The following is a 23097-nucleotide window of genomic DNA, read 5'->3' on the forward strand; positions in this document are numbered from 1 at the left end:
CCTCTTATAGCCTCTGTTATACCTGTTCACTTGCCTGTATTCTCTGCCATTCTCTCAGGGCAGGGACCAAGTTTATCTTATTTACTTAACATTTGATCATTTGGCACATAATAGTACTGTACTTCAGTGAGAGTCTCAGTGAATTATTAACTAATTTCAAACTTTACAGAAAATTCTTATAATCCTTGTGTAGTTTAAGCTAACATTTGTAACCATTTTTTTCTTTTTGCATTATCTTTTTACCTAGGCTGTTAAAAATGAAGTGAATGTTCCCTGTTTGAAAAATTTTGTGGAGATGCTTTATCAGACTACTTTTGAACTGAGCTCCAGAAAGAAGCATTCATTGGTATTGAGAAACATTTTAAACCTTTACATATTTAATTATGAGTTTTAGTAATTGATTTATGAATTCACTGGAGATTTAAGAGAATTATAAAAATTGATATTGTAAAGTATCCAAAGTGTAATATAAGGGCAAATTTTTAATATTTCTTTCCTGCTCTGTTTAGAACTTCCTATTCTTGATTTTACTAGCTCTGCATTTGATAGATTATTCAGAGTTCATTATAGATATTTGCCTGGATTGACAGGTACTTTAAATTATATATTATAGTATGGAGAAGGTTGAATGTATCCCTGTATTAAACCACAAATTCCTTTATTTTACATGATGATAAATTACATTCTGAAGCATCAGATTATTTAGCAACCATTGTCTAATTATATCTTTTCAGAAATTTAAGGCATTTTTCCCCCCATTTCATATAACTTTGAGGGATTTCTCTGTAAATATTTGACCACTTAAGATAGAAATTTAATATTAATAATAAACACTGATAGTGCCAGGCATTGAGCTAAGTGCTTTGAATCCTTTGTCTTGCTTTAAGCCTCATAACCGTATAGGATATGTGTGATTATTATTCTCTACTTTACATTTTAGAGAACTGAGGCTTAGAGCTCTTAATGTATCCTCTCTGAAGTCAGACACTTGGCACACTTGGCACACCTGGCACATAAAAAGCTAAAACTTTAATGCCAGTCTGTCCTCTGATCCCAGGGCTGATGTTCATAACTGCTGTACTGATTGAGGGAGTAATGGCTCTAGGGAAAAAATAATATCATGCTCTAACTCGGGGAGGATATGATAGGTCAAAGAATTGTTCTTATAGAAAATTTGCCCTTTGTCATTCTTTGTTAGATTTCTCTGAAAGATCATATTTCTTATTGCAAATGGAAAAACTGCATAAGAGTTTTGTAGTTTCCTTGTTTATGAGGATAAAAGAAATACAATTCACAAGTCCAGTGCTTTTTCATGAAAGTGTTAATTCTCTCTTTTTCCTATCTTCTACAGGCTCTATATCCACTAATTACCTGCCTTTTATGTGTCAGTCAGAAGCAGTTTTTTTTAAATAACTGGCATATTTTCCTACAGAACTGTTTGTCACATTTAAAGGTAAGACATAATCTTATTTATGACCTGTGAAGAGTGACTGTAGTATATTCAATTATGCGTATACATTGAATAGTACCTAAAAAAACTTTTCATACTCTTGGTACATTTAAATAGTAATACTTTACCACATTCCTTTTCTTATACATACTTCATTTCATCTATAGGGAATCATGTATAGAAATGAATAAACTTTTGATTGAAAATTTGGTTTGTACATTATAAATTCAAATTGTACATTTTTAATGATTGTTGTTTATATTATCTTAGTTCTGGCAATATTTGTCAGTAAATCTCTTTAGAATTACAGAGTAGTGATTAATCTTATAAAACTCTCCAGATACTTATTTTGTGTTTTGTTTTGAAAAAATTCAGTAATGTTAGCTCAAGTCTGAATAATATGATAAAAGCCTTGATAATAAAATATTGCTAATAGCACATTTAATGTACATATGCCCAGCCAAATCTAAACATGTCATACTGGATCAGCATGGATGTAAAAGCTCCTGAAATGATTTTTAGATCAAGGGACAGTTGTTACTAATATTGTCTGGCACGTCCATGTCTGGTCTCTCTTTGTAGTGAAAACAAAAGTGTGAGCTGGAAGGATCATCACCTCAGCAGGGTGCTCTGCTAGCAGGATCTAACAGGATTTCATTTTCTTCCATGCACAGGAGCACATTTCATGACTGACAGAACGTGGGGATGTTCCTCATCTGCATGTCATGTGAACGCTTGGTTTTAATACTGTCGATACATAGATTAATATATTCAAATATCCGCTTACAAGACATGACCTTTCACTTCCTGTTATTCCTCTAAGTCAGGGTTAAGACTGAAACCTTATACTTTGAAGACAATGAAAGCAAGGCACAGACAGATTAAATGACAGCTATTGTGGTATTATGAGAGGTAGGACTGGCTCTTCTTTTTGCACTTAAAGAATGACCCACTTGACAACATCATCCTATCTATCTTTTTCATGATTTCAGGCATCATTTTCAAAAATAATCTTGATTTCTTGGTAGGGTATGCAGAAAATATAAGTCTTTGAAAAACATTTTTAGCTGTTTTCCTCCTAGATATACATTGATATTATTCATGCTTGGATGAGAATTGATATATTCTATTTGCTTTATATATGAAAATTCCCAGGGCAAAATCATGCTAATTAAACTCTTTCTGACTTAAAACCAGAAAATAAGTTTTTGTTTATTTAATTACATTGTGTACTGTTTGCTGTCCTCATTTTGAAAATTCATACAGATAAAAGTACTGAAAGAGAATTGGTAATTTTCTGAGTAATACAGTTCTGCTTTTTAAAAAAATATTTTTTTTATTTTTAAATTACAGTCGACATACAATATTATATTAGTTTCAAGAGTGCAACATAGTAATTAGACATTTATATAACGTAGAAGGTGATCACCCCAATAAATCTAGTACCCATCTGACAACATACATGGTTATTACAATGTTATTGATTATATTTCCTATGCCATACTTTACATTCCCATGACTATTTTATAACCACCAATTTGTACCTCTTAATCCCTTCCCCTTTTTCACCTGTCCCTTCAACCCTGCTCTCATATGGCAACTGTCAAAATGTTCTCAGTATTTGTGAGTTTATTTCTGTTTTCTTTGTTCATTTTGTTTTTTAGATTCCACATGTTAGTGGAATCATATATTGTTTGTCTTTTTCTGTCTGACTTATTTTACTTAGCATAATACCCACTAGAATCATCCCTGTTGGTTGTGGCAGATGGCAAGATTTTATCCTTTTTTATGGCTAGTATTCCATTGTACATAACTACCACTTCTTTATCCTTTCCTCCATTGATGGATAGTCAGGTTGCCTCCATACCTTGGCTATTGTAAATGATGCTTCAAATTAGCGTTTTGGGTTTCTTCAGCTAAATACCCAAAAGTAGAATTACTGGGTCCTTCTTTGTCTCTTGTTATATTATAGCCTTTGTTTTAAAGTCCGTTTTGTCTGGTGTAAGTATTGATGCTCTGCCTTTTTGTTTGTTTCCATTTTTATGAAATATCTTTTTCCATCTGTTTACTTTCAGTCTGTGTGTCTTTCGGTCTGATGTGAGCCTCTTGTAGGCAGCATATGTAAGGGTTTTGTTTTCTTATCCATTCAGCCACTCTGTTCCTTTTGCTTGGAACATTTAATCCATTCACATTTAAAATAATTATTGATAGATATATGGTTATTGTCATTTTATTATTTATATTTTTGATCTTTTTTTCCTCCTCCTTCTTAAAGAGTCCCTTTGACATTTCTTGTAATGCTAGTTTGGTGGTGATGAACTCCTTTAGCTTTTTCTGGTCTGGGAAGCTCTTTATCTGTCCTTCAATCCTAAATGATAGCTTTGCTGGGTAGAATAATCTTGGTTGTAGGTCCCTGCTTGACATCACTTTGAATATTTCATGCCAGTCCTCTCTGGACTGCAAAGTTTCTGTGGAGAAATCAGCCGACAGTCTTATGGGAGCTCCCTTGTAGATAACTAATTGCTTTTCTCTTGCTACTTTTAAGATTCTCTCTTTGTTTTTAACCTTTGGCATTTTATTTATGATGTATCTTGTTGTGGGCCTGTTTGGGTTCATCTTGTTCAGGAGTCTGTGCGCTTCTTGGGCTTGTATGTCTATTTACATTGCCAAGTTATGGAAGTTCTTTGTCATTGTTTCTTCATATAGGTTCTTTTTTATGTTTTCTATCTCATTGTTATGTTTTCTGTCTCTGTCGAAGTCTCACGAAGATCATTGAACATTCTTATAACCAGTGTTTTGAACTCCGCATCTGGTAGATTCCTTTCTCCATTTTGTTTAGTTCTTTTTCTGGAGCTTGTTTTATTCTTTTCATTTGGGACATGTTTTTTTGTTTCCTCATTTTGGCTACCTCTCTGTTTTGTTCCTGTGTATTAGGTAAAGGTGCTGTGTCTCCTGGCTTAGTAGAGTGGCTTTGTATATCAGGTGTCCTGTGGGGCCCAGGGCATACCCTGGTCAGCAGAGCCGGGTGTTCCAGGTGTGTTTCTTGTGTAGGTTGTATATTCTCTCCTGTTGTAGTTGAGCCATGGTTGCTGTTGGCGTGTCAGTGGGAGAGATTGACTTTCACACTGATTGCTTGTGAAGACTGGCCATGAGTACAGTGGTGGAACTGTTGTGCAGGGGCTGACTCTATGGCACAGGATTCACTTAGTGGGGTTCGGTGCCTACGCAGTCTGTCCTTTGGGGGTGTCATTTGTGGTGGTAGTTAGGTGGTGCTCTAGTGTGGTCTGAAGCTGGCCACTGAGTGTGTTGGTTCTGGGGCTTCCTGGGAGGGACTCTAGTGCAGGCCAAGGTTAGCTGCTGCCTGTGCTCTGGCCTAGGGCCATTTGCTATGAGTTACAAAGTGATCTGCAGATGGATGCTCTCTGTGTTGGGCGTGGAGGTGCCTGGAAGCGGCTAAATTGCCAACTGAGGCTGATGCTGATAGTGCTGGGTTTGGGGCTGCTTAGCAAGAGGTATAGGACACACCAAGGCCAGATGCTACTTGTTTGAGTTTTGTGAACCTTTCAGAGATTTTAGGTAAGTCTGCAGCATGAGCCAAGACAGTCTATTTTTATGGAAAAGCTACTGGAAGTGGCTTGAGTGGCCTGAATGTTGGGTGGGCCAGGTCTCAGAATCACAGAGTGGGGCAAATGGAGTTATCCATGATGATAGAGACTCAGATATGGTACCCTCCTTCTTGAGCAGACGTGGTGGGAGGAGTTCTTAACGAAGGAAGAATGGCTTTTGCCAACACTTCTGTTTGGAAGAAAGCTGCCACTCCAGCCCTCCCCTAGAAGCCAGACAATTCAGTTGTTCCCCACATGTCCCTGGCACCTTTCAAGCCGCTCCCCCAGGGCTCGAGCTCATAACGACTCTCTGTCAGCGAGTAAGTCTGTGTGTGGACCCTTTAGAGGAATGTCTCCCTTTTCTCACTTAGCCACAATCTTCCATGGTTTTCACAGCCAGAAGTCATTGGGATTTCTCTTCCCAGCACTGGAACCTTGGGCTGGGAAGCCTGGTGTGGAACTTGGACCCTTCGCTCCTCAGGGGGTCCTCTGCAGCCTAGATATCCCTCCCAGTTTTTAACTCCCACACGTGGGTGTGGGACCTGCTAGTTTAGCATCGTTGCCCCTCCTATCAGTCTCGAGGTAGTCTCTTTTGTATATCCTTAGTTATAGGACTTCTATTCCGCTAGATTTCAGTGATTCTCAATGAGAGTTCTGTAATTTAGTTTTAATTTTGAAGTGGTCACAGGAGAAGGTGAGCACAGTGTATACCTACTCTGCCATCTTAATCGGAAGCTCGATTTTTTTTTTATACTATTAATAAAGTATTTTAAGACATGCATTTAAGTGTTCCCGGAAATTTGCTTTGTTTCATGACAATTCAAACTTTTCTGTTGCTCGTTGGAATTATTTTTATATATCTACGTTTCCCCCTAACATATTTGCAATTCTTTCGCAGTACCTTAACTTTATTTTACTTTATTTTTTTGTCTTAAGGCTTTCATTTAAAATGCTCTATTTTCTTTGAACCCTTACCTCCTGTTAAATATTTCTGGCATGTTGTTCATTTTCATTAATGGCTATGTCAATCTGCCAGGCTAAAGGAGGTAAGAGCCACTTAGCATGAATATTTGGAATACAGTTGTCTTAACCATTAACCCTTAACTTACATTAAGGCTCTATTCAGCAGAAATTTTATGAATTGGTTCCTGTTTATTAGGTTTTGGATACTGTGGCTATGCTGTGTAGTTGAGGTAAGGAACTGAGCATTCAGGGAAAAACTACCTTCTGTTGTGATAGATATAATTTATTTATTTTATATATATATATATATATATATATATATATATATATATATATATATATATATATATATATGAAATATAGGTTAAGATAAAGGCCTTACCTAAATTGATTTGTTTTGAGATTCAAGTAATCTCTTAATTTCAAAAAAAATCTATGTTTTCCATTTATTAGACCTGCTACTTTTTAAAATTAATTTTATTAGTATTTATTATATGCTAGTTCCTCTAGAGTATCTCATTTAATTTTTACTATATCTGAGTATGAAAGAAAATAAATAAGTAACCCATGTTTAGGGAGCCAAAACATGATAGAGACAAGATTTGCATTTAGATCCATCCAGTTCCATAACATTTGCTCTTTCTGGTCCCATGTTACCTTTTAATGTACTATAAGGAATGTTGTTGTACTGAATATTTTAAGTAAATATTTTGGCTATAATTCTGGGATGTTAAAAAGGCATTATTCTCTAGAATTGTAAGAAAAAATGTGATACATTTTCAAGGCACACTAAGATATTGTGCAGTTTTTAAAAACTATACTAGTGTTTGAAATTGGTGACCATAAAAAATGAGCTTTAGTCCTGTAGGCCCATAAATAACATGAGAGAGCATCAGTTTATTTTCACTGAAAATGTTAAATCTGTTATTTTTGTTCCAGATAGAATTTGAGAGTTCCCCATTCTATTTTTATATCAGCTGAGGTCATTATGTTAAAAATGGTTTTAAAGTTTCTAAAGAGTAAATGAGAGAGACAAAGGATTAGTAAGAGTATATGCTATATAAAAATAATTTGGAGATTTTTTTTCCTACAGTGTATACTTATTTTCTTTTAAAAAATTTAAACTTGTTTGAACTCAGCTGCAGTGACTTAAGAGGAAAAATTAGTTAAAATTTTAAGTGTTTTCTCTCAGTTTGGGTGCTATAGACGTATCCCGTGATGCCCAAATATAGAATTTTTTTTTCCTTAGTGTTTCTGGCCACTGTCTTGGAAATTTCAAATTTCTTCTAAATAGAGACCTTGGTGAGGAGCTGTCTTGTTTTGTGCTTATTTTTCATCTAACATGCATGTGCTGCATCTCATGTTTATGTTTGCTGTTTCACATTGCTTTATTTAGATGCCATCTAACAACAGTATCAGAAAACAAATAGAAACACTCCAGGTGAGTTGTGTCGGTGCTACAAAGTAAAATATTGCTTTATCTCCTTCAAGTGTGGCTTTTTTTTTTACCCTATTGTTGCACTGCATGTCTAATTTATTTATTCAAGCCTGCCTCTCCTACTGTAAAAGAAGATTAACACACACCAGGAGCATTCTACAAGTTTAATATTAATGTGGCCTCAAGAAGATGAATTTGATAGAAGTAATAATAAGTATTGACTCTTAATCAGAATTCTCAGTTTTAAAAGTCTGTTTAATTTACTTTAGCCGTTATAAATGAAACTTTAAAAAGTTTTCAATTGAAGGAGACAGTAGCTTAGATTTTAAATATGATTTTGATGTAACACTTTAAACTCTTATCCTGTTGTTTTGGGTTTTAAACAAATTATTTTGGGGAGATTCACAGTAGATAAAAAGGTAAACATTTAAAGATTGCTGCCAAAGAGCATATTTGACTGACATATCAAAACTTTATTATATATTAAAATTATTGGATTTTTGTTAATGTAATCTGATTCCTCACATTAGACCAAAATTGTAACTAGAGAAATATATATCTTTGTTTAAGGCTCAGGTCAGTTTAGGGTGTTTTTATTATTTGGACATGATAGCAGCATGGTAGTGGCCAAATAAACAATTAATCATTGATTTTCATCTTGTTGTTTTGGCATTGTTCATATAAAGTAAGTCTGCTTTGTAAATATAGTAGTCCGTCTTGGAAAGTTTGAGAATCAAGTTTTACTTTTCATGCTAGATACTTCAGCACTTAAAATAAGATAATCTAAAAACTTTATTAATCATTTATATGAGAATAATTTTTATGTGGATTTGGACTTAAATATTTTTACTATATAATTTACTATATATTAATTTATATTAATATTTTGAAAATATAATTTAATAATGTGAAAGTATTATTTGGAGTGTACATAAAACTCATTGAATTCATGTTTTGTTATTTGAGATCTTGGATTTAAATGATAGAAAACAAATTGATATGATAGAAAAGAAAGTACCATAGGAATCTTGGTTGTTATATTAGTAACATATATACAGTATATGTTACTTTAGTTACATGTAACTAATTAATAGAAAACTGTTTGGGGAGGGTTTTTGAAATTTAGAATCATAGATTTGGGAATGGAGGGAGAGATTGATGTTGAGACTTACCAGCAGAGTAATTGATACTATATTCTTAATTATATCAAATCTTTATATAGATAGATGTACAAAATTATATTTTCTAGTGGTTGTCTTTTGTAAAAATACCCTCAGTTGTTAAACCTTTTTTGCATTGCTTTTAATCGTGTGTAGTAGATGTCCATTATTCTGTATCTTAAGAAAACAAAATAGAATGACAAAATTACTTAGTGTTCAAAAACTCCCTTTTGTCTGTTGCTATATATAAAATCATTGTTTAACAATAAGAAATTCCCCTAATCAAATGAAATAAATGCTATTTTATAGCAATCATTGCATCCTACAACCAACATTAAGAGTTTCTCCTAGAAAACTTGATGATTAGCTACATTTTAAGTATTCACAATTAAATCTCATTACGTGACTGATCATTTAAGAACTTTGCTTTTTGTAATAGCTAGTATGAAGAAGAGGTCGATCAAATTGTGATTGAAATGGAATACTTTTCTAATTCTAAATAATAATAATTTAAATATTCTGATCATAATAAAATGTTGATAGTATAACACTTGACACTTATTGAACATTTAACTTATGCCAGGCAGTGTTCCAGTTGCTTTTCACTTAATTACTTCCTGAATCTGTGAGGTAGGTATCATATTATTTCCATTTTAGAGATGAGGAAAATACGTCACCAAGCAGTTTAACAGTATCCAAGGGTGAGGATTGGCCAGTCATTCCTAATTTCAGAGTCCATGCTCTTAACCCACTATTCCGTATTTCCTCTTGTAAGATTAATCACTCAATAATATTTTACATTATTTCATAAATGCAAATGTCTATAACAGCATTTAGTGTTTTAGGTTTTAACTGTGTATGGGTTGCAATGAATTACTGCTTAGATTAGTAATCCTTCTATCTATTGGAAGGATTATGTCACTATTGTTATGTGAACCATTTACCATCAGTTAGTCAATGTGTATATAATTTTGAAGTTCTTAGAAGTACTAATACAATTCTAATATTTTACCGTTTTGTTTTAAGAGTATAAGGAATGGCTCAAGATTTTTTTACTTATGCTTACTTTTGAGCTATCGGTAGCTACCAAACATATACCAAACCCAACATACACTTACCATATACAACTGTATATTTATATTTTTAACCCTATTTTAGATTGAATAAAAAGAGGATAAGGTGAGGGCTTTTAGTTGTTGAGAGAAATATGTTTGATCTTAAATAACTGCAAGTACTTTAATAAATAAGCTTATTTTAATTCTCTTTTGTTCTAAACAGAATAAAGATCCTAAAATGTCTCGAGTTGCACTGGAATCTTTGTACAGATTGTTGTGGGTTTATGTAATTAGAATAAAATGTGAAAGCAACACTGTAACTCAAAGGTGAGTGCCTTCATTTTAAAGTGTATTTAAAATAAAATTTTAGTAAAAATAATATCACACTAATGGAATTTTAGTTAACATTACAGATACCTTGTGGGGGAATATGAATTCTCTGGACATTTTATGAAGAATAGGAAGAATAGTTTGCTTATGTTCTGTTAATTTCATTATCTCATTGTGACTAATTTTTTTTTCTTATAGTCGTCTTATGAGCATAGTGTCAGCACTTTTTCCAAAAGGTTCACGTAGTGTGGTTCCTCGTGATACACCTCTCAATATATTTGTGAAGATTATTCAGTTCATTGCTCAGGTGAGTGCTTCACCTCATAATACATATATCCTTGTCAGTTATAAGAGTAATCTATTTTAATAATTTGGAGTCTTAAAATTTGTTACACATCTAAAAGCATGATACAACATTAATTAATATTGGATAGTAAAAATGAATGCAGCTGTAAAAAGTAAAAAATAAAAGATGCTAATGATTTTTGGTGACAAAATAATTTTAAATCATTGATCTACACACGTGGAAAAGGAGAGAAGACCCACGGGGAGAAGCACATAGGTTAGTAAGGATCACGAAGGTGTCTCATAACCCTGCTGCTAGTCCATTTACTAATTACCTCCTGAGTATCTTGAAAGATTTTATTGAAAATTGTCTTCATAATCTGCATTAACCTAGGTTCTTAGGTACAGATATTAGAATCCACTATAGCTAGTTGAACCCAAAAGGATATTTTCACAGAATCACCGATAGCACTAGTCTGAATGATTAAGAGGTAACTACAGAACTGGGCTATCAAGGAAGCTGCTGCCTCTGCCACAGTCAAATAGTTGCCAGAGTAGGAAGTCGCCACAGGTGCTTTAGAATCATGTTGCTGCCATGATCCCCACCAATAACATAGATTAGTCATCTCTCTCCTCCTTATCCTCCTCCTGTTAACTAGTTCCCAAAGACTCACATAAGTATACCGCTTAGCAAGGTCTAAATCACATCCTGAAGCCTATTGTTACGAGGCACCCTGGGAAATACCATTTTAGCTTTCTAGCCTCTGCAGTAAAGGAAGGATTATTAGAAGGGGATTAAGTGGGTGCTGAGTGAGCAAATCTAAGCTTTTGGTCACATTCCATTTTGGAACATTAGCCCTGGAGAGGCATAGGTGGGGTTATGTCCTCAATTTAGGAAAATGTTTTGATTCCAGAACATTTATTGCCTTCTCTTTGAACTAAAACTATGACGATTTAGGCTGTCCATAATGTAATTATTTTGAAGTAAGGAATATTTAAATAAAATTAACACATTTCTATTTATTGGCACATAGAACTAATGATAATTAGGTAAGTATAAATGTGTCAATAAGATGAATGAAAGTAAATTGTGCTTTAGATCTAGTATTTAGAAAACTATTGCTTCTAGGTTGTATCTCTGTCCTCCCCCGAGCCCTCCCCAAGTGGTACCCATCCCCTTGGATTAATCACTTCACACCAGCACTCAAATAGCAGTTAATCTCATTAATTTTTTCCTTGGGGATTTCCTTTCGGTAGCCCCACCCTTTCTGTCCCTGCCTGATCTCACCGCTCTCCAGGTTAGCTGCATAGCTTTTCTCGTGGACTTCCTTTCATCATCATTTTGAAAATTTCTTTACTTAGGTTTAAATATGATTTTGATGAATGAATACTTAAAACTTTTTAATTTGGTTTGGGTATTAAATCATTTGATAATTAAATAAAATATTTATCCTTATATTTTTAAACTATAATTCATACATATTTTCCTAATACATAGCTAGATTCGTGAACTTCTTACGGGCACAGACCTGTGTCTGCCATTATACGTATAATTCTTAGCATGATAACCTAACACGTAGTAGCAAGTTTAAAGGATTTATTATTTTTTTCTAGGAACGTTTGGATTTTGCAATGAAAGAAATAATATTTGATCTTCTCAGTGTTGGAAAATCTACTAAAACTTTCACCATTAATCCAGAGGTAAAGAAAAATATGTAGTAATGTACTATCCTCTACTACCTTTTTTTAAAGCACAATTTCTATAATCAGAACTCTTAGGTTCAAATTCCTAGTAAGAAGCTCTACTTCTAACTACAAGTGTGATCTGGGACAAGTTGTTTAACCTTTCTGATGACTGGTTTAATGGTAGTTTCAGGCACGGTAGAAAATAACCAAGAGTGGAGGTTTTCTAAGTTAGCCAGCTCATCTGGCTCTAGAAGTCGTGACATGAGCTGAGGTTTCAAATACAAATAGAAACAATATAAATATAAGTAATATAAACATCAGGTTTCTTTAATAAATATCATTCATTCAACATTTATTAAGCACCTAAAATGTGTCAGGCATTGTTTTAGGTGTTGAGATAAAACAGACAAAAATCCTTTTCCCCAGATAGAGCTTAAAATAATAATTTTTAATAAGTTGAAAAAAATCTTATTTTCTAATTCCATGGTCCTGTTTTTCACTAGTAAACTCTGATTCACTCTGTAGGCATTAAATTTTCAGATTGTTTCAAAATATTTTACGAGCTAATTGCTTTTCAGAATCTAATGACATTTGAGAATATAAAAAGGCAAAAAAAAGGTGTTTTTTAAATGTCTTTTAAATTATTGTGCTGATCCTCATGGTCAAATCTTAAGATATATATTTATTAAGTTAATAAATCGGTTGGAAAGTTATTGAAGCTTCTCATTTATAGGATTTTTAAGATAAGTTAATATTTACTTCCAGATTTTTAAAGTGAGAAGACATGAGTATTTTATATATATGTTCCATGTGGTTTTCAGCAACGAAAATCACGTAATGAAAGACATTTTTTTGAACATCATTTTGAAAAATATTTTCTTCATTAAACAAATTTATTCCTAAAGTAAGTTTTCCTGTCACTGATACTCTCATACTAGGAGTAGAATGATTTACTTTTTTTTGATTATCTTTAGTCTGTATTTTCTTTTAAGGAGTCTTTTTAAGCTTTTGAGAGCTAGTTTAATTAAAGCCAGATAAAAGTATTTACTAATTCCTTTAATCAATGCACACAAATTGCAATACTCTGAAAGCATGAATAAATGAGGGCACCTCTGTGAACTATGGTATATTGTGGAGCTTTCTCACTGCCTTCAAGCTGTCTTCTATGACTATGTGACATGACCATCTGATATTTAGACTAAGAGAAGGCACCAGTACTGTGTCATATATAAAGATGAATAAAGCTTAAAACCTCAAATCTTATTTAGATAATAAAAAATATGTAAATAAAAGTTCTATTTTCTCCCTGTATTCCAGTGAACTATCTTGCACACCCAGCAGGATGCATGTACCTGCTTTAGAGACCACTGGTGTACCTCAGAGATAATGGCAGCTTGGGCTGACATACTGTAGTGCAGATGGAAAGAAGACAATTTACTGGAGAAAAGAAACATTGAGAAGGAATCAAGTTTGAGGGGAAAGTGCATTTGGTTTGAACATGTCAAATCTGAGGCATTTTTTGACATCCAAGTGGAGATGTCAAATGGATCTGAGGGTCAGTCAGGCTTAAAATTAGTGGGTGACTTCGTATGAGTGTAAATACTTGAGATTGCAGCCCAGTAACTCCTCTTTAAGCAGTCTAATATATAATAACCAGATAAAGGAGGTTAAACTTGAAATGCTGGCAGAGATGACACAGCCAGCAATAGCACAGAAATATCAAAGGAAGGGAGTGTTTTAGGAGAGAAGGGATACTTGACAGTGTCCCATGCTGCTGAAAATCAAACAAGGTGCAGGAAAAGTGCCCACTGTTTTGAGCAGTGTGGTCACTAATGAGTGAGAGTTGCTTCAAGGAAGTATTACAGGGGGAGGGCTTATTCCATTAAGGTAAATGAGTATAGTTAAGAGAAATAGGGTGTATTCAGTTGAAAAGGAAGTGTTGAAGATGCAGCAAAAAGAAGGATAATTGATAGTATAATTTCCCGAAAATGTAAGAGCAGATGGGATCTAATAACTAGGAAGACCAGCACCCCCTCGACCCTGACAGGAGCAAAGGAGAGGAAAAAGAGGTGCAGATATGAGTAGACTGATGTGTAATTTAGTGAGAGATTGAAGAAAGTTGATGTTTTTCTCTTTCTGTGAAGTAGTAGACAAATCATCTGATGGAGAGGAGAGGGATGGGGATGGTAGGAGGTCGATGAGGAAGAATAGAGGTTTGAAATAAGCTTTATAGAGAGTAGGAGAAACAGTTGACTGCCAAAGTGAGTGGGTGGAATTTGGGAGTTTGATAATAAAGCAAACTCCAGTGCTTATACTAGTTAAAAAATGTTAAACAGAAAGGCTTAGTTTTCCCTCTGACCTCCTTTTTCCCATCCCCCAGTGCTGTTTGATGAGACATTTTTAACATGAAAAAAATTTTTCTGAAACTCTAACTTCCTTATTTTGAAACTTTTTTCTCTGAAGAGAATGAACATAGGCCTCAGAGTCTTCCTTGTAATAGCAGACAGTTTGCAGCAGAAAGATGGTGAGCCTCCCATGCCAACAACAGGAGTTATTCTTCCTTCAGGAAATACTCTTCGTGTGAAGAAAATTTTTCTCAATAAAACCTTGACAGATGAAGAAGCAAAAGTCATAGGTTAGTGTTAACTAGAATAAATACATTGCTTTGTGATGCAGTTTACTATTCTTTTGTAAAAGTTTATATTGAATCTAAAATGTACATATTTGCCTAATATTGTTATTCCAGTATACAGTGATACAAAAATGAACATTTTTGATAATATCTATAGGTCGTCATGCTAAGATTCTTCAGGTTAAATCTTTATTTTCTCATATGATACTGTTTACTGCATTTTGTCCTTCCCTCAAATTAATTTTAGTTCTGTACATAATTTTTACACATTTTCTCCAATATACTGAAGATGGTCATTAGGGAAAAGAGTATTCATAGTTGAAACTGCTTCTTTTGTAACAATAATAAATTAACGTTGTTTAAAGATTGATAGGCTTTTATTTTTTATAGAAAATAACTTTTTAATTTAATTCCTGATATTTTATAACTAAGTTTTTACCTCCTAGGAATGTCAATTTACTATCCTCAAGTGAGAAAAGCATTAGATAGTATTCTCAGACATTTGGACAAAGAAGTTGGGAGACCGATGTGTATGACTAGTGTGCAGATGTCTAATAAGGAGCCTGAAGATATGATTACGTATGTAGTAAATTGTTTCTCTTCGTCGCTATTTCAGTTTTTATAAAAGAATATAGGTGGCTGATTCTTGCTTACTTGTTTTGTTGCATTCTCTTCTGGAGTTCTTGCATATTGCCATCTGCTACAGTTATTAATACAGTGATTCCTTCCATATGCTCAGTTTTATTATTTAAAGTGCCATTGGACCTTGTATAGATAGCAAAAGGCATCCTGGATCTCAGTCTAGTTTGTCGTCAATGACAAAGCCTTACACTTATTGTGTGAGTGATAGATAAATCCTAGTTACCCCAGATGTGTGTGAACATGGTTGGTTTGTTAAGCCAAACAAATGCTCTTATTTTCATAGCCCTAATAAACAAAAAACAAAAAAGAAAACCTAAAAAATCTTCTGGAAATCAGGGCTAAAGATAGGAATAATATATGAGTAGATTTTTTTGGAATAGTACCTCATCCCAACCATCTCCACCTCCCCGGCCTCTACCCTTGTCACTGCTTATCACCCCAGCATCTTTTTTCCTTATTGTTAGAGACTTCTTCAAAAGAGTGTATTTTATGCCAATAACTTCTTTTATTCACTAAGAAGTATCTACATATTCTGTATAAGGGAAAACTTTTTTTAGATATGAATATCTGCATTTATAAGTCTTAGGTTACCAAATCGGATATCAGATCTCTCAGAGATATTAGTGTATACTAGTAAGTAAAGTTATTACATACTAGTATACACTAATATCTCTGATTTTATACACTAAGATTTTCCGTATGAAGTAATGTAGGAAAAATTTCACATTAGAGAAACTCTCAGAGATATTAGTGTATACTAGTAAGTAAAGTTATTACATACTAGTATACACTAATATCTCTGAGAGTTTCTCTAATGTGAAATTTTTCCTACATTACTTCATACGGAAAATCTTTATTCTTTTCATCACAACCACTTTCCTCTTTTATGTCAATAAGTTTGCCCTCACATAGTTCCTCTGATGCACATGTCGAGTCTCCAGCGATGGCAGTGTCAACATTCCCGCTTCGGCTGTTTCTTCTGTGACTCCATTAATATTTGATTCAAATTTCACTTCTAATGATAGCACTTTTCCTTTCTTTACTCCACTTTAATCTTTATTGGCCAATTTCCCCTTTTGATTATCTAATTTTGTAAAATGTCACCTGAGTTTATCACTGGAGTAAAGGAAGCAGCACAACTACTTATTTTGTATGTGAACCAAATAACTGAATTGCAGTGGCAAATCATAACAGACTTTCAAAGAAATGATGTGAATGGTCACAGATTATGATGTACTTCTGTTATGTACATCATGATTGGTGGACTGAAGAGCTAACAAGGAAGCTTGTTTATGCAGTTACTTATGGTTAATGTGCAGTAACCAAAAATTCAACCATGCTGGATCTGGTATTATTTAACTGAATTGTGGTAACTGAAATTCATGCATATGGTCACTATGCAAAGATAAGACTGGCTATATAAAAACTCTAAAAGTCGGTAGCAAGTCCAAAACATTTAAATCATCCAAATTCTTTTCTACAAAAGAATTATTTGGCCAACTGAAGAACAATTTGGATAAAATAAATTAACTAAAAGCCTCACTTTGAAATACAGACCAAAATAAAAACTGGTATTTTAAGAGGTTAGATAATTAAAATATATAAAATCATGAATAACGAGAAGAAAATACTATAGTATTAAACTGTTATCAAGGCTCTGAAGGAACCAGATGATTTTCAAAAATGTGTGTGTGTGCGTGTTTGTAAATCCTGAAGTAAAAAGACAAGAACAGACAGTACCAACATTGGTAAATGAGAAAGTCTGTTTTCTAAGAACATTGTTAGTAAATGATATTAAATAAAAATTTTTAGTTAATCTTATAAGCCCCCAAATAACCAATATTTGGTTATTTAATAATATCAGCACTATTACTATTAATAATTATTTATTAAAAGTTCAATATTTGTTAAATTTAATTAAAATTTATTAATTTGAAATAATTATAATTTACCTAAATAATATTTATTTAAATATAATAGTTTCAATGTTTGTTTTATACTTACCAAAAGTCTTTTTTTGCTTGCCTACTGTGTTTTCCCCTGAATTATCTCTGTATTCTTTTGTTTATTTATATGCTGATAATTATTTACTGGATTTGTATGTGCTCTTTTTATATTAAATACATTCGACTTTGTGGGGTGGGCTCCTATTTTCTGTCGTTATTTTTCTAACTTGGCTTTCATTGTCTGGCATGTGTGATATACTTATTAAGTCCTGTTGTGATATATTTTTCAGGGGAGAAAGAAAACCCAAAATTGATTTGTTTAGAACTTGTATTGCTGCTATTCCAAGGTTGATTCCTGATGGTATGAGCAGAACTGATCTCATCGAATTGTTGGCAAGGTAAATGAGAATGACTATTTGCTATGTTGATTTTTATCTCTATTGATTCCTTTAAATTTCCAGCACAGCCCTGTTACTATTATCACTAAAAGAGTAATAATAAAGACTTTTTAATCTTCTATTTGATTTACTTTCTAAATTCCCATTTTGTTTTATATGTTTTGTTAAACACATTCTCCCCACTACAAATCTTAATTTTCAGCTCCCTAGCTTTCTGGGTAGTAATACTTCCCGAGATTTATATAACGCATTATCCCTTAACCTGTGGGCATTATCAGTGTGTGAAGATGCCCATTAGACAATTATTGTGTTTATTCCAACGATCATTTCTTTAGCACCTAGGGTGGTGGTCTCATTTTCACTTTTTCATTCTATTGCAGTACCTGCGGGGTTGAAGTTTTTGTCTCTCTTTCCTCTATTAGCCATGTCATAAATCTATAAAATGAGTAAATAACATGAACCAAACTTAAATACTAGCTCCCAAACCTAATTAGGTTGAAAATCCACTTTGTTGATGTAGTTAAGAATCCCCTCGATAAAGGCTCAGATAATAAATATTTTAGGATTTGCAGATTATGGTCTCTGTCACAACTACTGGTTTCTGCCTTTTTAGTGCAAAAGAAGTCATAGGCAACATGTAAAGGAGCAGGCATGACTGTCCCAGGAGGCGCCTGGCTGGATTTGGCCCTTGAGCCATAGTTTACTAGCCCTGCCCTAAACAGAAAACCGGGTACAGTGACTAGCAGAGAGCAGTGATACTGCCTATACCGAAAGTTGTTTACTGGCTGCTAGGCACTTATCACCAAGTCTTAAGTTAAATTCACAATGAATAAACAATTAATTCATAGACAGCTCCAGCAACCCTTTCTACCTCTTTCTTGAGAATACCTAGCATTCCACACACCCATGCACAACCCTATGCTCAACTGTTGCATCCGAGATAGAGTGGTATTTATCTCTTTTCAGGATTATGAGTTGGGGAAGGGAGTTATTTCGAAACTTTGCACTATAAGATGAATTCATCCCTTCCCGCTCTCTCTTAATTTTTTTGTGAATTAGCTTGTACAGTTGCCAAGTCCATGTCAGCATTATAGAGGAAAAAGTTAAATTATTTATAATGCTGTTCCTTAGGAAAGCACTTTTGCTCCCCCCACTTCAGTTTAACTCACCCCATCTCTATGGTTGATGACCCCATATCCCTCACCAGTATAAAATTGCATCTACAAGGGGCAGGGATGTGGGTGTTTCGTGAAGGAGAAAACATCTGAAAAGTGAATGACAGTTTGCTTTGCTATTTACTTTGCTTCTTTCCCCTATGATATTCATTTATTAATTCATTCAGCAGAAAGAAAGATTCTAAAGCCTGTTCTATTTTGTCCCCTATTCTTCTCACTTGCAATCGTGATGTCCAGATATTGATTACTTTAAAACAAAGCAAGCAAACCAACAAAACAAAGATGCATTGTAAATTTGTAGATCTGCATGCCGTCTCTAAGGAAAGTTAATTGGTTCCCTTGCCTCAAATTAGCCAGGCTACATTGTTGTTTTCCCCATGCGTCTATACTCTTGAGTCACAGAGATGGGTATAAGATGGATATTTACATGTTTATGAATTTAAAGGATGTTGAAATAACCTTTAAAGTCATCATCATATAGTAGTTATCCTCTCCAACAGTATCTCCCTTGGTGCCTCTATCAGAGACAGCATACTGGGCTAGAGATCCTTAATCTGACCCTGTATGATATTTCTGATGTCCGGCTGTAGCGGCTGCTGCTTGGTGGCTTACTCCCAAGTCTGTCTAGCTGTAATACATTTTCTCTTCAGTCTCATTGTGAGTGGAAGGTTGGCTTAGTGAAGACTGGAACTGAGTTTGGCAGAGTGAAGACTGTGATATCTCCTTTCCCCTAAACCACACAGCTCTCTTCCTCTTCCCAGCTTTCCAGCGTGTAATTGTGGCTTATTTTTAATATTACCTACTTATCTTATTCATTCAGGCTGTTTCTGACTCTGATGCATTTTTCTTAGTATGGTCTATCACTAATCCTCTTCAGCCTCAAATCAGAAACTAACTCTTATTCATATGACATATACTGGTAACTTCACTACTACAGCTATCTTTCCTGGTTTCCTTGTTTATCATTCTCTTTTATGTTCTGTTACTTTATATTCATGTCCTCATATTGTTTTGATGTCTTTAAAAGGCAATTTCGTGTAACCTCTCATTTGTTTAGACAGACTACCTTTAAGGACTTATGTGTTATTTCGACACTTTTTTCCCCATTTTATTCTAGACACTCCCCATGTAGGATGTTGTTCTTAAATTTTCTCTCATTCTACCTTCAAGAATTATTTCAGTTAAAATGATTCCATCTTGATTTGTTCTATTTCCTTTTTTACAGTCAGCCATCTTATATTTAACTGTAAACCTCAGCAACGTGAAAGGAATGATAAGAGATAAAACATGTCCTTTCCAGTGGTAGTAAAGGACCAAATAAATATGAGATAGTGCTAAGATATTATGATTCGATATCATTTTTGATTGATTGTAGGATAACATGATATTTTAAGAATTAAAGTATTTTTAAATGTAATTCTTATATGTCAATCTGTATTTTCTTAAGTATAGCATTTGCGCTATGATCAAACTTATTATTTTGAATTATAGTAAAAATACTAATTAATAGATATGTGAATTTAAACAAATGAATATAGACTAGCACGAAGATTGATATAGCACAAAAAGTGAACATTGGTTTCTATCTTCATACTTCTTGCAAACCAATTAAGAGGACATATTTTTTAAGTTATTAGTTTTAAGTTGTAGATGATAAATCTGGAAGGGTTTTGAGGTTCGCTAATGGAATTTTGTTCTTGGTAGGCTCACGATTCATATGGATGAAGAACTGCGTGCTCTGGCTTTCAACACACTGCAGGCACTAATGCTTGATTTTCCAGACTGGCGAGAGGATGTTCTTTCAGGATTTGTTTATTTTATTGTTCGTGAAGTGACTGATGTCCATCCCACACTTCTTGATAATGCTGTAAAGATGTTGGTACAATTAATAAATCAGTGGAAACAAGCAACTCAAATGCATAACAAAAACCAGGACTCACAGGTACCAAATTCTTCCGTATTATCCCTTTGTATGTGGGCAGTGGTGAATGACCAATGGTGTTAATATGTATTGACTTTATTAAAAACTAATACTTGTATTAGTTTTATTTACTTTTAAAATGTTCACAATCCCTTAAACAGATCTTTCCTGTAGTTCATGTATTAAATATATGTTTGTGTGTTCAAACCTTTCCAACCTCTTCTATTGATAACAAGGAGTTTTGAATAAACGTAGAAAGTAGAAGCAATTCTAGCTCACATTTTGGTTGTTTCCAATATATTTAAAACTGGTATAATAAAAACTTTTTGATAGCCTTCCATGTGAGTTATTTGATTGGTATATCCTTGGTACCAGTCCCTGATTCACATATACAGTATATATGCTTCTTTAACCATAGAAGGTGCTCAAATTTTTGATTTATGTTAATGTGTAAGTCACAGAACCTTGGAATTTTAGAGCCAGCTCATCTAAGCCAACCCAGCTTCTCAGCCTTTAATGAGCGTACAAATCTCCAGGGTTTAGAGTCTGTTTCTTACTAGCTCCTAGGTGACGCCATGCTTCCGGTCCTCACTTTGAGTACAAAGGATGCAAACTAATTCCCTCATTTTCTACACAGAAATGTTAGACCAAGAGTGATTAATAGTGTCAATTCCAAGGTTGCAAAGTAGCCGGAGAATGATAGAAATTAGGTACAGAATTCATGTTTAGACTGCCAATTAAATGCTTTTTTTCACTTTTGTGTACTATTACTAATTTTTATAAATTAAATATTATTTAAATTGCTTGAGCTGGGGCAAACCTGTAGCCATAATTTCTGTAGCCATAAATTCTTTATTAATTGTTTTACTGGAATGTCCCTATATACATTTAAACTTTTTATTTTTAACTTCTACTCATTTTTCAAGCATGGTGTAGCTAATGGAGCTTCTCATCCCCCTCCTCTGGAAAGGAGCCCGTATTCCAGTGTATTCCATGTGGTCGAAGGGTTTGCTCTTGTCATTCTCTGTAGCAGTCGACCTGCCACTAGGAGATTAGCCGTCAGTGTCCTTAGAGAAATACGGGCTTTATTTGCACTTTTGGAAATACCTAAGGTAAGATTTCGGTATTTCATTTAGCTTCTAATGAAAGTACTTAAAAACTATCCTTTTGTCCATCTTTATTACATTTCTGTTGCTCCCATGCAGGTATAACTTTATAACGGTCTTTTTGACTGGGACTAAACTAACCCACCTGCCCTCGATTCCATTTGTAACAAATAGTACTAAAGTGAATTTTTAATGTTTAATTAGGTTTGGCCAGTTTTCTTGAACATTCCTAAAATTTTTTAGGCATTTGATATCTTTTTTATAGGGTGATGATGAATTAGCCATAGATGTGATGGACAGGCTGAGCCCATCTATTCTTGAGAGCTTCATACATCTCACTGGCGCCGATCAGGTAACTGTAATGATTTCTGTAACTGTAATGTAATGATTGTAATGACTGAATATTATTCAGTCCTGTTTTGGAACTTAAGTCATACACACAAACACACACACACACTCACACACACACACACACACACACACACACATGAATTTCCTTTACAAATGTAATTCATAACAAAGTATTCTTGAAAACTAATGTACTTTGAAAATAAAAAAAAATACTTTAAAAAAGTGGCACTAGTTTATTTCCATAGTTAGTATACTTCCTCATAGCAATAAAAATATTTTATCTTCGTAAAATTCCAATCTTTCCAATCTCAGTTTTTCTAAAGTCTGATATTACCATCAACTGCTATTTGCTGTTATAACATATAGAACTTTTGACATATGTACTGGTTAAAATAATATGAAGAGATTTTGTTGAAATTTGGAGCAAAAAATGGCACTTTGCCTTCAGTAAGTGTATTTGTTTGCTTTGCTACATAAGTTTAAGTGCAATGGAGTAAATATTTTAGTGTTTATGCCAGAGTCATAATGTGATTTGTCTCATTAAAATGAAGAAAACTACTTCATTTTTTATTTACGTTACTAAGAAAGCTTATGCAAACTTGCTTAGTTTGGTTCGAACAACAACAAAAAGTCATATATTAAGATTTCAAGATGGATGTAAGAATAACTATCAAACTTTACTACTTGAAATTTTTTCTTCCTGTTTTGTAATACATGGGCAAGAGGTTTATGTGCTTTCTGTGTAACACTTGGTTCTTAGAACTCATAAGTTATGTAAAACCAAGAGAAATAATAATAAAACTCCATAAACCTAAGAGGTGATTATAAATCTGTACAATTTAAATCCTTCTGTTTTAGATGATTAACCATGAATTATACCAACAAAAAGAGTGATGGCTGACTCTCTAAGTGCCTAAAGCACTTAGTACCTGGCTCAGAGTGGGTACTTTATAA

The 23097-nt window shown here is 33.8% G+C and overlaps 1 protein-coding gene across 1 annotated transcript in view; it reads left to right on the top strand.

Annotated features, from left to right (window-relative positions):
- Positions 1-23097, top strand: part of FRYL (FRY like transcription coactivator) — a 249832-nt gene that overhangs the window by 139748 nt on the left and 86987 nt on the right. Inside the window, exons 11-21 of the mRNA XM_023532134.1 lie at positions 248-346; positions 1352-1453; positions 9895-9998; positions 10200-10308; positions 11901-11987; positions 14436-14607; positions 15051-15183; positions 17483-17590; positions 20470-20707; positions 21613-21798; positions 22058-22144. Of these exons, the coding sequence (XP_023387902.1) occupies positions 248-346; positions 1352-1453; positions 9895-9998; positions 10200-10308; positions 11901-11987; positions 14436-14607; positions 15051-15183; positions 17483-17590; positions 20470-20707; positions 21613-21798; positions 22058-22144 (1425 nt within the window). The remainder of the gene's footprint in view (positions 1-247; positions 347-1351; positions 1454-9894; positions 9999-10199; positions 10309-11900; positions 11988-14435; positions 14608-15050; positions 15184-17482; positions 17591-20469; positions 20708-21612; positions 21799-22057; positions 22145-23097) is intronic.

The sequence above is a fragment of the Pteropus vampyrus genome, unplaced genomic scaffold (genome assembly GCF_000151845.1).
Source record: "Pteropus vampyrus isolate Shadow unplaced genomic scaffold, Pvam_2.0 Scaffold77, whole genome shotgun sequence".
In the NCBI taxonomy this organism is placed as follows: Eukaryota; Metazoa; Chordata; class Mammalia; order Chiroptera; family Pteropodidae; genus Pteropus; species Pteropus vampyrus.